The sequence below is a fragment of the Lynx rufus genome, unplaced genomic scaffold (assembly GCF_022079265.1).
Source record: "Lynx rufus isolate CCGP_SWC_20201006 ecotype Redwood Valley unplaced genomic scaffold, mLynRuf1.p SCAF_22, whole genome shotgun sequence".
NCBI lineage: Eukaryota > Metazoa > Chordata > Mammalia > Carnivora > Felidae > Lynx > Lynx rufus.
This window is the reverse complement of record NW_025814837.1, coordinates 16,871,947-16,887,777: the sequence shown is the minus strand read 5'-3', so window position 1 is coordinate 16,887,777 and position 15,831 is coordinate 16,871,947. Positions and strand designations below refer to the sequence as shown.

The 15,831-nt window shown below is 37.3% G+C and overlaps 1 protein-coding gene and 1 non-coding gene across 4 annotated transcripts in view; one reads left to right on the top strand and one right to left on the bottom strand.

The window, feature by feature from the left end:
• Positions 1-15,831, bottom strand: part of OSBPL1A (oxysterol binding protein like 1A) — a 246,521-nt gene that overhangs the window by 189,460 nt on the left and 41,230 nt on the right. For all 3 annotated transcript variants that reach the window (XM_047086888.1, XM_047086890.1, XM_047086889.1), the window contains one exon: positions 3,102-3,213. In XM_047086888.1, coding sequence (XP_046942844.1) covers positions 3,102-3,213 — 112 coding nt within the window. The remainder of the gene's footprint in view (positions 1-3,101; positions 3,214-15,831) is intronic.
• TRNAN-AUU (transfer RNA asparagine (anticodon AUU)) lies at positions 1,830-1,902 on the top strand. The gene has a single exon. It is a non-coding gene; the product is annotated as a tRNA-Asn (tRNA).

Here is a 15,831-nt window from a genome sequence, read left to right as displayed (position 1 = left end):
AGAGACAGGGAGAGAGAGAATCCCAAGCAGGCTCTGTGCTCTCCACATAGAGCTCAACGCAGGGCTCAATCTCACTAACCATGAGATCATGATCCGAGCAGAAACCAAGAGTCGGATGCTTAACTGCCTGAGTCACCCAGGCATCCCTAAATTTTAATTTTAATATGACAAACTAATTATCTATCTTTCGTTTGAATCTGCATCCCGAGTTAATAGGGAGTGCAGAGATCATGAAGTTTAACTCCCTCCTAACAACACTCTTATGTATATGCACAGGGCAGGTTAAATAGCAATACACTTGAAATGGAGGTAAGAACCTGGCAAATGTCCTTCACTGACAACAGAAAAATCACCATTTTGCAATCTCCATAGTAAGAAGTGATTCAGGACGAGAATCATTAATGCTGAAATCAGTTATTAAAAGATTAATGGTAAACAGGAAATTTGAATTTTTCTCCCCATAGATTAGTACTTACAAAGGGAGGGGGTATCTCTACAGTGGAGCACTGGGTTATCAGAGATAACATTACCAGTAATAGAAGAAAATAAACAATGTTTCTTCCTAATGTGTGATGCACTGGTAAAGGATACAACCTCACCATTCCTGCCAAAAAGCAGATCCTGAATCTAAAATATATGAAAAGATTAAAAAAAAAAAAACCCAAACTGAGACATTCTACAAATAATTCTATAATTTCCTTCCTCTTCAAAAAGGTCAAGATCATGACAAACAAAGGCTACGGACTTATTCCAGATAAAGGAGACTAAAGCAATCTGTCAACACAATGAGAGATTCTGGATTGGATTCTGAATTGGGGGAAAAATTCTACAAAGGACATTATTTGGGCAATTGACAAAATCTGAATATAAACTATATTATATTAGTGATAAATTTTTGGAAATTGGTAGTTACATTGTGATTATGTAAGAAGATATCCTTGTTCTTAAGGGATACATACTGAAATATTTAGAAGTACCACTTTCTAGAAGTTACTCCCAAATAGTTCTACAAAAAATGTTAAGGAACATTAATATATAAAAGGATACACCAGATGTGGCAAAATGTTAATGACTACTGAATCTAAGTGAAGGACATACAAGTTTTCATTGCACTATAATTGAAACTTCCCTGTAGGTTAGAAATTTCTCAAAATAAAATGAAAGACAAATGGTATGTAGAAGAAGGTATTCCTCTCTAGTGCCTGACCCATAGTAGTCTAACCTCTTTCCAGGTAACTCCAATCATGTGAACTCCCTACACCTTAAAGTGCAACCCAAGCCATTATTACAATACACAGGACCCAAAGATGAACCCCTGGCACTCCATCAACTGGACCAACAACTGGCTCTGTTCTAGCACAAATAAGATTACAATATAACACTTCTTTAGATGCTTGAGTAAAATTTTGTTGTGACCCCTGAGATCTGTGCTTCTGGGGTGAAACTCTTCCTGTCTCTAGTGCCCTACCCCATGATGTGGTTTCTGTTCTACCTATAGTCTTGGGGGGCTACTAGATGCACTCCCTGAAGTCTGAGCCACTTAAGGCGCTATCCACAAATTATATCTGGCTAAGGTGATCTCATCAGAGCAGAGTCAAATAACTTTCTCCTTCCATTTCCCAGGATAGCACCTTATTAGCTGACAAACTATAAGTCAATGGAGCCCTTGTCCTTAGTGCATTGGAGTTTGGGGGAGGTAGTAGAACATGTCTTCATGATTGGCCCCACTAAATGTCAACTTGTCAGGCTAAACTAACAAATCCACTCTGTCAGGTGAGCCTCAGTTCCAGGTTCTCATTTTGTTACAATTAAAATAACAGAACAAGGGCACCTGGCTGGCTCAGTTGGTAGAGCATGTGACTATTGATCTCAGGGTCATGAGTTTGAGCCCCATGTTGGGTGTACAGATTACTTTAAAAATAAATTAAAAAACGGATAGGATATGGTCAAGGACAGGACACCTCAGCCTCCCAGTTAGATCACAATATATTAAAGGGCAGGGATCACATCTAATATGTGCAATCTCCCAAAAAAATCTTCTTTAGAGAAGATGTTTAGTTGATATGCCTGTTCATTTTAAATCAAAGGGTTTTATTTTTAAGGCAAGAGTTAAGACAGTGACCTAAGGATGTCTGACAAAACTTAAAACTTAAGCAGATTTGTCAAATTTGCCATAATATTGTATGATCAAATCTTCAAAAAAATTAAAAGTAGAAAGGTAGTAGACATGAGAAGGAGTATGGTTGATAGGCTGACATTATTTTCTAACTAGAAAACAAGAGAAAATTTTAGTTTTCAAGGACAACTGGAAAATAGAAAAAAAGATACTGGTTTTTACATAGCTAAACATACTAATAATTAAGAAATACCCTTTAAATACTGAATTATCTTACCTTTCCCTGAATTGCAAAACAAAGAAACACAGGATATGTGCTTTCTACTACAGAGTAGAAATTAAGAAATCTTCTCTTCTCTAGCATAGAAATACTACCAAAAAATTATTATAGTAAAGCCCTGGCCACTCAGAGGATAATCTTAATGCATGAGAGTTTCCCAATGTAAGAATCAAAATATGTTTGTTTTATTCTATTTTAGAGAAATTGCTCTGAGTTATTGCAGAGTCGTATCTTCTTTAACATAATTTAATATCTGGAGTTTCTAACGACGATGCTGATCCTTCAGGAAATTACTGTCAGCCGTTGTGCTACAATGCAGTCCTCAGGACAATGGAGCAGGCCAGCATCAAACGACTCCCACCAGCTGCACCTCTCACAGCTTCACTGTCCTCCACTTCTGTATCCTTTGTTATGATGTTTCTGCAGCCTACCAGCCACATTCTTCATGTCTCTCACTTTCTACTTTCCATTCTGTTGCAGATTTGATCATACAACATTATGGCAAGTTTTACCAACCTGTTTAAGTTTTAAAGCTGTGAGGAAAACTCAAATAATTTTGTGTCTAATCAGGGACTCCAAGGTTGCATTCTCTTTAGAGCATAAGCGCAGTGTAGTCTATTCTGGCATCCCAGAAGCTTCTTCTACTTATAGTCTGAACCTTGGCTATCATTAAAGTCATTACTGTTTAAGATCCATAATATTTACCTTCAAGCATGTTCCTGATTTCTTTGTCATAAGTGACTTCTTTTGCAGTCTGTCCACTCCCATTAACAACAGTAGTATCTGCATTATATTCTAAAAGAAGCATTACCAGCTCCTAAAAAAGCAGAAAAATTGTTTTTAGTTATTAAACTAAGACTTTATTATAACCCTTTTCCAAATTAGTAATTACTACCAAGTTTCTATAATAGAAACAAGAACCATAGGAATCTGTGTATTACATCAGTTGTATCTACAATAAGTGAATACTAAGTACAGTAAGTTGAATAGAGCCAACTCTTGAATGACACAGGTTTGAACAGGGCAGGTCCACTTACATGCAGATTTAAAAAATAAATACAGCACATTATTGTAAATATATTTTCTCTTCCTTACATTTTCTTAGTATTTTTTCTCTAACTTACTTTTTTCTAAGAATAGAGTCTATAGTACATATAACATACAAAATATGTGTTGATTAATGTTTATGTTATTGGTAGGGCTTCCAGTCAGCAGTGCGCTATTAGAAGTTTTGGGGGAGTCAAAGGTACATGTAAATTTTCAGTTGTGCAGGGCTCAGTGCCCCATCCCGTGTTGTTCAAAAGGTCAACCGTACAATTTAGCTAACTGTAATAACTGATGATTACCCAGACAATTGCCAATCCACAATTAACACAAACTTCTATAATTGATTTTTAAGTAAATTATCGGATTGTTTTACCAAACTGATTCACGTGATTAAACCAAATGTATAAGTTAGCAAAGCCATTACTGAAATTGCAGCGGATAAAACATTCATTTAACGTTATTCCTACAACACCTGTTGAAAAAAAATTTCCCCAACAGACCTAGATTTAAAGAAAAAATGTGAGATGTATAATACATAGACCCTCATCTTCTAAAGTGATACAGACTAGGGGCACCTGGCTGTAGGCAGTAGGTAGGGGCACCTGACACTAGGTAGAACATGTGACTCTTAAAGTGATACAGACTGATAGGATACACTGCCAAAGGCATGGTTTGTAATGAAGCAAACACTCTCCTAAAATAAATATTCAACAATGAATAATTAACTATATCATTCATATTTACTCTAAGCAGTTAACTGCTCTGACAAATTTCAGACTAACCAGCAATGTATAGAAGTCCAGCATCACTGGTTCAGTTCAGTTTTACAACTTAACAGGGCAGCAGAAATGAAGAATGCAGATTTGCAGGAGAATGCTAGAGATCTGATGTTCAATGTTAGTACCCAGGGGTACTGGTGGATGTGGTAACACTAGGACAGCATGAAATACAATGCTATTCTAACTGCCAGGTTGATTGCATGCACAGATACATATGAAAGAATATCTTGTGTCATCATGTGTTATGTTTTCCCATGAGTTACATTTTTCCTTTGGACCAAAAAATTTCCCATGTACTTTCCAAAAAAAAATCTTTTTTTTTTTTTATTTACTAAGAAATGCTTAAATACAACCTAAAAAACACAGTAAGTAGAAAACACAATACTCATTGTCCTAGTCTATGACCACTATAAACATTCTGGTGTATTTCTTTCTAATCCTTTTTCCTATGCATGAGTCAGTTTTTTTTTTTTTTTTAAACACAACTTTTAAAGTTGCTTATGTTATAACTCCTTTCACTTAATATATCATGTATTTTCCAGGATATTACATAGTATCTATATAATGATCTAAAAGACTTTTCACAGCTGAATATTATTCTAGAAAATATATTATGACATTTAAAATAGAAAAATGGTTAATATTTTAATAAAGTGAATTCTAATAAAATCTTAGAATTTCCTGTCACCTTAAAGGCAGCATTTTGGGAGAAGTGTTTTCATATGACTAAAGAAAGTAAAACAACCCACAGAATGACAGAAAATATTTACAAGTCATGCATCAGATAAGAGACATATCCAGAATAAAGAACTTTAACTCAATAAAAAGATAAATAACTTACTTTAAAAATGGGCAAAGACAAAATGAAGAATCAGAAAACAAAACTAAGCAAAACTTTTTAATTCCATTTACAATAGCATCAAAGGAAATAAAATACTTAGCAATAAACTCAATCACGGAGGCAAAAGACTTGTACAGTAAAACTTTAAAACATGGCTGAAAGAAATTAAAAATGACAAAAAGGGAAGACCTCTAATGTTCACAGATAGTTAGGCTTAAGACTTAATAATAAGATGTGAATACCACCCAAAGCAATTTATAGATTCACTGGAATACCTATCAAATCCCAAGGATGCTTTTCCCAAAAATAGAAAATCCCACCCTACAAATCATATGGAATCTCAATGGACCCTGAACAAATAGTACTGGGGAAAAAAAGTAAGAGATCTCACACTGCCTGATTTCAAAATTTACCTTAAAGCTACAGTAATCAAAACTGTGGTAACGGCATAAAGACAGACCTATAGACCAATGGAAGAGGATAGAGAGTCCAGAAATAAACTTTCACATATATGCTCAAATGATCTCCAACAAGGGTGCCAAAACCATTCTAAGGGGAAAATTCCAACAAACAGTGGGAAAACTGGATACCCACATGGAGAACAAAACAAACAAAGTAGAGTTGGATCTGTACCCTACACCATACACAAAAATTAAATCAAAATGGATCAAAGACCTAAGTGTGAGATCTAAAACAATAAAGATCTTAGAAGGAAACATAGCAGAAAAACTCCAAGACACTGGATATAGCAATGAATTTTGGCTATGACACACAAAGCACAGGCAAAAAGGAAACTGGACCACATCAAAATTTAAAACTTTGAACGTCAAAGGGCATATCAAGAGAGGGAAAAGGCAACCCAGAGAATAGGAGAAAATACTTGCAAATCATGTGTCTGATAAAGTTATATCCAGAATATGTAAGTAACTCCTAAAACTCAACAAAAACCCCCAAACAATCCAACTTAAAAATGGGCAAAAAATCTGAAAAAGCTACAAGCTATATGATTCCAACTACACACCACTCTGGAAAAAGCAAAACTATGGAGACAGTAAAATTATCAGTAGTTGCCCAGGGCTGGAGTAGGGAGAGGAATAAATAGGCAGAGCGCAGAGACAGTGAAAATACTCTGTATGATGCTATTATAATGGTAGATACATATTATTATACCTTTGTCCTAACCCAAAGAACATAGAAGATTGAACCCTAAGATAAACTATGGACTGGGGGAGGGGGGGTTTCTGATAGGTCAATACAGGTTCAGCAATTGTAACAAATGGACCACTCTGGTGGAAAATGATAATGGGGGAGGAGGCTATGCATGAGTGGAGACAGGGCACATGTAAGAAATCCCTATCTTACTCCATGAATTTTGCTGTGAACCTGAAGGTGCTCAAATTTAAGACCTCAAAATAAAAATATATATATTTTAAATAAACGGGCACAGGACTACAACCGACTGTTCTCCAAAGAATGGCTGAGAAGTACACAAATAGATGCTGAACATTTGCATTACAGACATGGAAATCAAAAACAAATGAGGTGATATTTGACAACCATTATAATGCCTAAAATTAAGAAGAATGACAAGTGTTGGCGAGGATGTGGAGAAACTGGAACCTTCATACAATGCTAGTGGGAATGTAAAATGGTGCAGATGCTTTGGTAAACAGTTTGACAGCTCTGCAAAATACTAAACGTAAAGATGCTATAGGATGCAGCAATTCCACTTCTTAGGTATACACCCAAGAGAAATGAACTGAATGATAAAATCTTACACATAAATGTTCAAAGCAGCATTATTCATAACACCTGAAAAGTGAAAACAACCCAAATGCCCATCAGTTGATAAATGGATAAATAAAATGTCCACACAATGGAACATTATTTGTCAAGAAAAAAGAATGAAGTACTAACATATGCCATGTCATGGATGAACCATGAAAATATTAAACTAAAAGAAGCCAGTCACAGAAGACCACGTATTACACGATTCCATTTATATTAGATTCCAGAACAGGCAAATCCATAGAGATAGATGAGTAATTGCCTGGGGAGGAGGGGAAGAGGGAACAGGGAGTTAGAGGAGTATGTGGCTTCTTTTTGGAGTGATGAAAATGTTCTAAAACTGTGTTGACGGTCTGTTAACATAGTTGAGTCACTGAATTGTGTACTTTAGATGGCTGAATTGTTCAGTGTATGAAACAGATCGCAAAATTGCTTAAAAAATGATTAGAGTTATTCAAGCCTGGTACCACACTGGCACACTTGAGTTAAGGAATGTTATTTCTCAACCTATTTAATAGCTCACCTAATTGCCTTACACCATTTTTGCAACTGCACAGAGTTCAAGTGATTAGCCTGATATGATCTTTAGGAAGGCTATAACAATTAATGTGGAACTTGAATGATCTAAATCCCCAAAGGGACAGACTATGGAGAATGGGCAGAGGAAATGGGATGAGCAAAGGTACAGAGAAATACCTCTGTTAAGAGAAAAGAATGTGCTTCAATAATGAGGAAAAGGGCATAGGGAGCAAACAGGGCAATGTGGAGTGTGGAGTTGCTATATGCAATTATAGGGAGCTCAGGTTGTCTGAAAGGTAAAGGGATACATGTGGAAGGTTTCAGAAGAATATCAGATTACAAGTTGGAAAAATCAGTGGACCGCTGTGTGAAAAAGATTTAGAGCAAAAGTTCCCAGAATTTGCTTCCACAGCAGGATCAGTGACCCCCATGAAATCTACAGAAATGCAAGTTCTCAGGCCCCATCTCAGACCCAATGAATCAGAAATGATGGGCATGGGGCCCCCAGCAACCTGTCTTTTAAGAAGCCCTCCAGGTGAGGAATATAAGCGCTTAGGCAGGAGCAGTATCAGAAAAGGTTGTTGTTCGCTGAATCATAATTTGAAAAAAGAAGGCACCTTAAGAGACTAGTGGTTGGACTTCTAATCCAGGGACATGAATTAGACTACCTACCCGACAGGTAGGTCAGTGCCTATTTTTAATGCCTCAGTGAGTAGAAGAGGTTTTAATTTTCTTTAAGAGTCTGTTGCAGGATCATTGTTCCTATGTTCAGAATAAAGTAAGCCTAACTGTGTTTCTCTATGCCAAAATTAAAGACCATCCTGCCTTCTTAACCACTTTGCCCAGACACCAAACAATGAGTCATTATCTTCCTTTTCACCTCCCAGGACCTGGAATTCCTAATCTAGTCCTGAGTAGTCAGTGGTGCTTTACAAAAGTCCCCAGCTCCATCCACTTCTCCCTTACAGTCACTTGTCACCAGCTGAATATGTGGCTCTCCACTCTTGTTATTCACTTCACACGCGTAAGCTTTCAACATTATGCAAGACTCTCCACGAATCAGAGAAAACAAACTTAGATAATGAATAACAAAGGGATCCCAAAATCAGAGCTGACATTAGCATACTGACCAGGCATCCCCCGCACAGGGTGGAATTAAGAGATTTCAAAATTAGAAAAGTAATTGGGGAGACAGAGCAGTCCAGGTAAAGAGCAAGGAGTTTGTTCTCAAGTGGAGACAGTAAGAAGGAGGATTTAAAGTAAAACATATTTCAACAACCAACTCAAATACTGCAAAAGGAGCAGATGTAGAGGAGGAGGAGTCCCACTTTAGAAGCGTGAAGTTTCAAGATTCCTGAGGGCAGGTAAGGACGTCCAACATGCAGCCCAACAGAGGACCTGTATGCCTGGAGAGAAGCAGGAGGTCCAAACACGTATTTCTAAATAATCCCCCAGGAAAAATAATGAAGCCATAAGAGGACGTGGCTTTCATTATGGGGAAAGTTTCAAGGGAAAAGGGAAGAGTGGTTAAAAAAAAAAAAAATCAGAGAAGCACCTATAATAAAGGGTAAAGAAAAAAACAATAGGAACCATCAAAGCAACCAAATATGCTACAAGAAGAGTCTCTCCTCCCAGAAGTGATCAGCTTTGTTAGGTACAGAAACATAGGTACAGAAAAATGTGAGAACAGAAAATCTTAAAAACAGTAAACCACTGACACTGATGACCTTGAAGAAAACATTCAGTGCATGGGTAGAGCCAGGATCTCTACTACAAAGAGTCAAAATAACCAGGTGCTAAGGAAGCTGAAAAAGAGTAGACACATTTAAATATTTTTTAAAATTCAGAAAACATGCATCTTGCGCAAAGGTTTCCTTCCCACCCAATCTCAAGTAGCATGTGCCCACCCCCTAACTCCTTTCCCTTTGCCCAGTTTGAATTATTTTCATAGCGTGTTAACTTCCTGTACCTACTGTCTGTTCTCCCCTATGAAGTTTGTCCGCTTTGTTCATTGTTATATCCCCTCCACGCAAAACGGCTACTCATTTAATATTTATTCCTAAATAAATATATTTTGCTTAAAATATTCCTGGTCAAGACAGCATTTTGACCAATTTGTCAAACAACTAACTACCAAGAAGGCGGAGTAAAGTATTAACTTTGAGCCTGATACCTTTCTTTTTTTTTTTTTTTTTAATGGGTGTCACATAGTACATTCGGCCTAGTAGTACACAACAAAGATTACAGCAAAACAAAATTAACACAACTGTAAATCGTGCCCCTAAACTGCCCTAATCCACTCTGCTTAGTAAATTGTCATTCCCTTACTGTACCATTACTCTGCTACCATAATAGAATTCATCTCAGATAAGACACTTAGAGAAAAATGCCCATACCCAGATTGTTTTTTAATAATAGCTTTAGGACATAAGTCGCATACCATAAATTTCACCCTTTTAAATCGCAGTTCTGTGGCTTTTAGTATATTCACAGAGTTGTGCACAACCGTCACTATCTAATTTCAGAACATTTCATTACCTCAAAAAGAAATCTTACCCATTAACCACTCCCCAATCCTCCTTCCCCTACACCCCTGGCAACCACTAATCTACCTTCTGTCTATGGATTTGCCTATTCTGAATATTTCTATAAATGGAATTATCCAATATGCAGTGGCTTTTTGTGTATGGCTTCTTTCACTCAGCACGTATCCAAGGTTTCTTTGTGTTTCAGCATATGTCAGTACTTCGTTCCTTGGTATAGCTGCCTAACATTCTAACAGTATGGATGCACCACATTTTGTTTATCTATTCATTAGTTAATGAACATCTGGGTTGCATCCACCTTTGGGTTATTATGATGTTATGACCATTCCCATGTTGATTTTTTAAAATTAATCTACTTTTAGCAGAAATTCCACATGAAAATTTTACTGCCTTTTTTTTAATGTTTATTTTTGAGAAAGAGAGAGCACGCGCGCACGAGCGGGGGAGGAGCAGAGAGAGAGAGGGAGGCACAGAATCTGAAACAGGCTCCAGGCTCTGAACTGTCAGCACAGAGCCCGACGCGGGGCTCGAACTCACAAACCGTGAGATCATGACCTGAGCCGAAGTCGGATGCTCAACCGACTAAGCCACCCAAGTGCCCGTGAAAATTTTACTTCTTGTAAAGCAATCTCTTAATGCAGTCTTCAGGTTTCAAAGTTAGAAAAAAGAAATAATTTCTACAAATTATGATCACTGAACTCTTAGAATTTAGGAGAGGTTCAAGAAAACTACTTCAACAATGAGTTGTAACTTCAATACAATTCTAAGGGAAATATCAGAATACTTTGCGGGGGGCTCACTATATTGACACATTGTATTAGAGAAAGCAGGGAAATGTGTTAAAACATTTAAAATATAGCTATAAAAAACATACCATGCATATATGGCCAATTAATTTACAACAAAAGAGCCAAGAACATACAATGGGGAAAGGACAGTCTCTTCAACAAATGGTGCTGGAAAAATTGGATAGTCGCATGCAAAAGAATGAAATTGGACCACTATCTGACACCATACACAAGAAGTAACTCTACATGGATTAAAGATTTGAACCCAAGACCAGGGAAGGAAATGTAGGCAGTACACACCTTAACATGTGTCTTGGTGATGACTAAAGGTAACAAAAGCAAAAAATTAAAAAATGAAAGTAAAAAGTAAGTGGGACTATATCAAACTAAAAGACTTCTGCAGAGCAAAAGAAATGATCGGCAAAATGAAAAGGCAACCAACTGAGGCATCTGGGTGGCCTCTCAGTCGGTTAGGCATCCAACTTCAGCTCAGGTCATGATCTCAGGGTTCCTGAGTCTCAGCCCCACTTCAGGCTCTCTGCTGTCAGCACAGAGCCCACTTCAGATTCTCTGTCCCCCTCTCTCTCTGCCCTTGCTCACTTTCTCTCTAAAATAAATAAACATTAAAAAATCTTACAGAAAAAAAAAGGCAACCAACTGAATGGGAGAAAATATTTGCAAATTGTATGTCTGATAAGGGGTTAATATCCAAAATACACAAAGAATTCCTTCAACTCAACAGCAGAAAAACAATCCAATTAAAAGATGAGCAGAGGATCCAAATGGACATTTTTTGGAAGAAGGCATACAGATGGCTGACACATATGAAAAGATGCTATACATCACTAATCATCAGGGAACACAAATCAAAACCACAATGAGTTACCACCTCATACCTGTGAGAATGGTGGTTATCAAAACACGTGTTGGTGAGGATGTGGAAAGAAAAAGAAAAAAAAAGGATTTCCACCCCTGTGCACTGTTAGTGGGAATGTGAATGGGTGCAACTATGGAAAACAGTATGGAGGTTCCTCAAAAAATTAAAAATAGAATATACGACTGGGCAATCTCACTTCTAGGTATTTATCTACAGAAAACAAAAATACTAACCCAAAAAGATACCAGCACACCTATGTTCGCTTCAGTATTATTCACTATAGCCAAGGTACGGAAACAACCTCAATGTCCATCAATGGGTGAATGGAATAAAGAAATGGCGGTATACATATACAATGGAGTATTATTCAGCCATAAAAAGGAGGAATATGTTGCCATTTGCAACAACATCGATGGACTGCAAGGACATTATGCTAAGTGAATAAGTCATAGAAAAAAACAAATACTATATGATTTTCCTTACAGGAATCTAAAACAAAAAACCAAACTCAAAGATAGAACAGACTGATGGCTGCCAGATGCAGGGGGTGGAGGGGTAGACAAAATGAGTAAAGCATATCAAAAGGTACAAACTTCCAGTTATAAAGCAAATAAATCATGAGGATATAATGCACAGCACAGGGACTATAGTTAATACTGTACTACATATTCAAAAGTTGTTAAGAGTAGATCTGAAAAGTTCTCACAAGAAAAATCTATTTACAGTGATGGATGTTAACTATACTTACCGTGATCATTTTGCAACATATACAAATATTGAATCCTTATGTTATATACCTGAAATTAATGTTACAAATTAATTATACCTCAATTTTCTTTTAAAGATTATGGGGCTTGAACTCACAACCCCAAGATCAAGAGTTGCATGCTCCACCAACTGAGCCAGCGAGATGCCCCAATTATACCTCAACTGTTTTAAAAGGTTATATTTTTTAAAAGCTAGTGACTTAAAATAGTAAGCTTTAATTATCCAATAGCCATACATGTGGAAATACAATTCCCCAAACTTAGGCAAATAAAGTATTCCTTCAAATCCAAATTTTTATTGGAAAATATCAGCAGCTGTGCATCTGAAAAATGATGCATGATTTCCTAAGATCATAATAAATCAAGAGCAAATTTAAGGCTAGATTTGATATTTAAAAAGTTATTTCTAAAAAAATTACATACCAATACCTAATATTTAATTAACATTTACAACGTATCAGACACTGTTCCAAGAGTTTCATTAACTCATTTAAATTTTCACAAAAATCCTGTGTGGCAGGTACTATTATAACCCCTCTTTTTAAAAATGGGAAAGCTGAGGCACTGAGGTCAGTATGTGTTATATACACTCATATGAAAACACACCACAGTCTACTATACAAATTCAACAAAGTTCACCCTACAACGAAAGTCAGCAAGTCCTACTCATGCTTACCGACCTCTATAAGTTTTGAGAAACATCACTCTTAAATGTGAATTAATAGCCAATTACAACCAAGATTTGAGATCTGACTGGCACAAAGGACAAAGATCAAGAGAGGTAAGGAAAAAAAACTTCAAAAATGAAGAAAACCTTAAAAAGAACATATCCTCAGAAAAATTAGATATTTCTTTATTAAACAAGAAATGAAGATTACAAAAAAGGGAACATTTAGAGAAAAATAAAGGACTCTTAAAAAATAATAGCAAATTAAATATTCAATAGAAAAATTGGAAGATCTCTCCCATGAAAATAGGGGAGGGGAAGATACCTAAGAGGGAGTGAGTACAGGTGAAAAAAAGATAAAAGAATTAGAGAATCAATTATGGAGACCTTTTATCTGGTCACCTAGAATTCCAAAAAGATAAAACTGAACATAGAAATACACATGCATAGCCACATGTAGTTTTTTAAAGAAGCAATTCACAGCATCTTAAAGATTCCTAAGACATGCTAAATATTAACTGATCCACATAAGGCACAGACACATGACCAACTTAACTAAACATTTAAGTATTAGCACAGTCTCTGAAGTTACAAGAAAAGCCTATTTCATAAATTAACTAGGACTTGCAGATTTCACCTGGGATTTAAAAAGCTGGAAGGTGCATCATACCCCCTCTAACAAAAACAAAAATAAACAAAAAAAAAGCAGAGGGGTGCCTGGTGGCTCAGTCCGTTCAGTATCCAACTCTTGATTACAGATCATGTTCGCACAGTTCAGGGATCGAGCCCTGCATCTGGCTCTGCACTAACAGTGTGAAGCCTGCTTGGGATTGTCTCTCCCCCTTTCTCTGCCTCTACCCTGCTTGCATGTTCTCTCTCAAAAATAAAGAAACTTAAACTATTTTGGGGGGGCACCTGGATGGCTTGGTTGGTTGAGCGTCTGACTTCAGCTCAGGTCATGATCTTACCGTCTCTGAGTTCGAATCCCGCATTGGGCTCTGTGCTGACAGCTCAGAGCCTGGATCCTGCTTCGGATTTTGTGTCTCCCTATCTCTCTGTCCCTCCCCCACTCATGCTCTGTCTCTGTCAAAAATAAACGTTAAAAAAAAATTTTTTTTTTTTTTATATTTTTTTCGGGATGCCTGGGTGGCTCAGTTGGTTAAGTGTCTGACTTCAGCTCAAGTCGTGATCTCATAGTTCGTGAGTTTGAGCCCTGCAGCAGGCTCTGTGCTGATAGCTTAGAGCCTGGAGACTGCTTCAGATTCTGTGTCTCCCTCTCTCTCTCTCTCTGCCCCTCCCCTACTCATGCTCTCCCTCTCTCTCAAGAATAAATAAATGTTAAAAATTTTTTTTAATATTTTTTTTGAAAAAGGGGAAAAAACAGATAATCTATAAAACTACTGTGCTGAACCCAGAGAAACAAGGTGGTATGGTGACCGACTATAAGCCCCTCTCATTTTATTGTACTTTGCAGAGTTTTTGTTTTGTTTTTTACACCAACTGAAGCTTTGTGGCAACCTTGCATTGAACAAGTCCATCAGAACCATTTTCCAACAGTATCTGCTTACTTAGTATTTTTGTGTCACATTTTGTTAATTCTTGCGTTATTTCAAACATTTTCATTATCATTACATTTGTTATAATGATCTGTGATCACTGATCTTTAAAGTTACTATTATAATTGCTTCGGAGCACCATGGACCGTGCCCATAGCAGACAGGAAACTTATCAATAAATGTGTGTGTTCTGACTGCTCCAGTGACCAGCCATTCCCCCAATTCCCTCTCCTCAGGCCTCCCTGGTCTGGGAGACACAATGTTGAAATTAGGCCAGTTAGTAACTCTATGAAGACCTCTAAATGTTTATTCAAACGAAAAGTCACAGGTCTCTCACTTTAAGTCCAAAGTCAGAAATGGTTAAACTTAGTGAGGAAGGCATGTCCACAGCTGCGTCAGGCTGAAGGCTAGGCTCTCAGGCCAAATAGCCAAGTTGTGAGTACAAAGAAAAAGTTATTGAAGTAAATTAAAAGTGCTACTCCAGTGAACACGTGAATGATTTAAAGAAAAAAAAAAGCGAAACAGCTTTATTGCTGAAATGGAGAAAGTTTGAGTGGTCTGGATACAACATCAAACCAGCCACAACATTTCCTCAAGCCAAAGCCTAGTCCAGAGCAAGGCCCTAACTCTCTTCAATTCTATGAAGGCTGAGAGAGGAGGAAGCTGCAAAAGAAACGTCTGAAGCTAGCAGAGGTTGGTTCATGAGGTTTAAGGAAAGACACGATCTCTGTAACACCAACGTGCAAGGGGAAGCAGCAAGTGCTGATGTAGAAGCCGCCGCAATTATCCAGGAGATCTAGCTAGACCATTACTGAGGGTGGCTACACTAAACAACAGATTTCTAATCTAGATGAAATAGCCTTATTTTGGAGGAAGACGCCATCTAGGACTTTTACAGCGAGAGAGAAGTCAATGCCTGGCTTCAAAGCTTCAAAGGACAGTCTGACTCTTTTGTTAGGGACTATTGCAGCTGGTGACTTTAAGTCGAAGCCAATGTTCAAATAGCATTCCAAAAACCCTAGAGTCCTTAGGAATGGTGCTAAATCTACTCTGCCTAGGCTCTAGGAATGGAACAACGAAGCTAGATGATACCATATGTTTATAAATGGTTGACCAAGTATTTTAAGGCCACTGTTGAGGTCTACTGCTTAGAAAAAAAGATTCCTTTCAAAATATTACTGCCCATTGACAATGCACCTGGTTACCCCAGAGCTTTGATGCAGATGTAGAGTGGGATTAATGTTGTTTTCATGCCGGTTT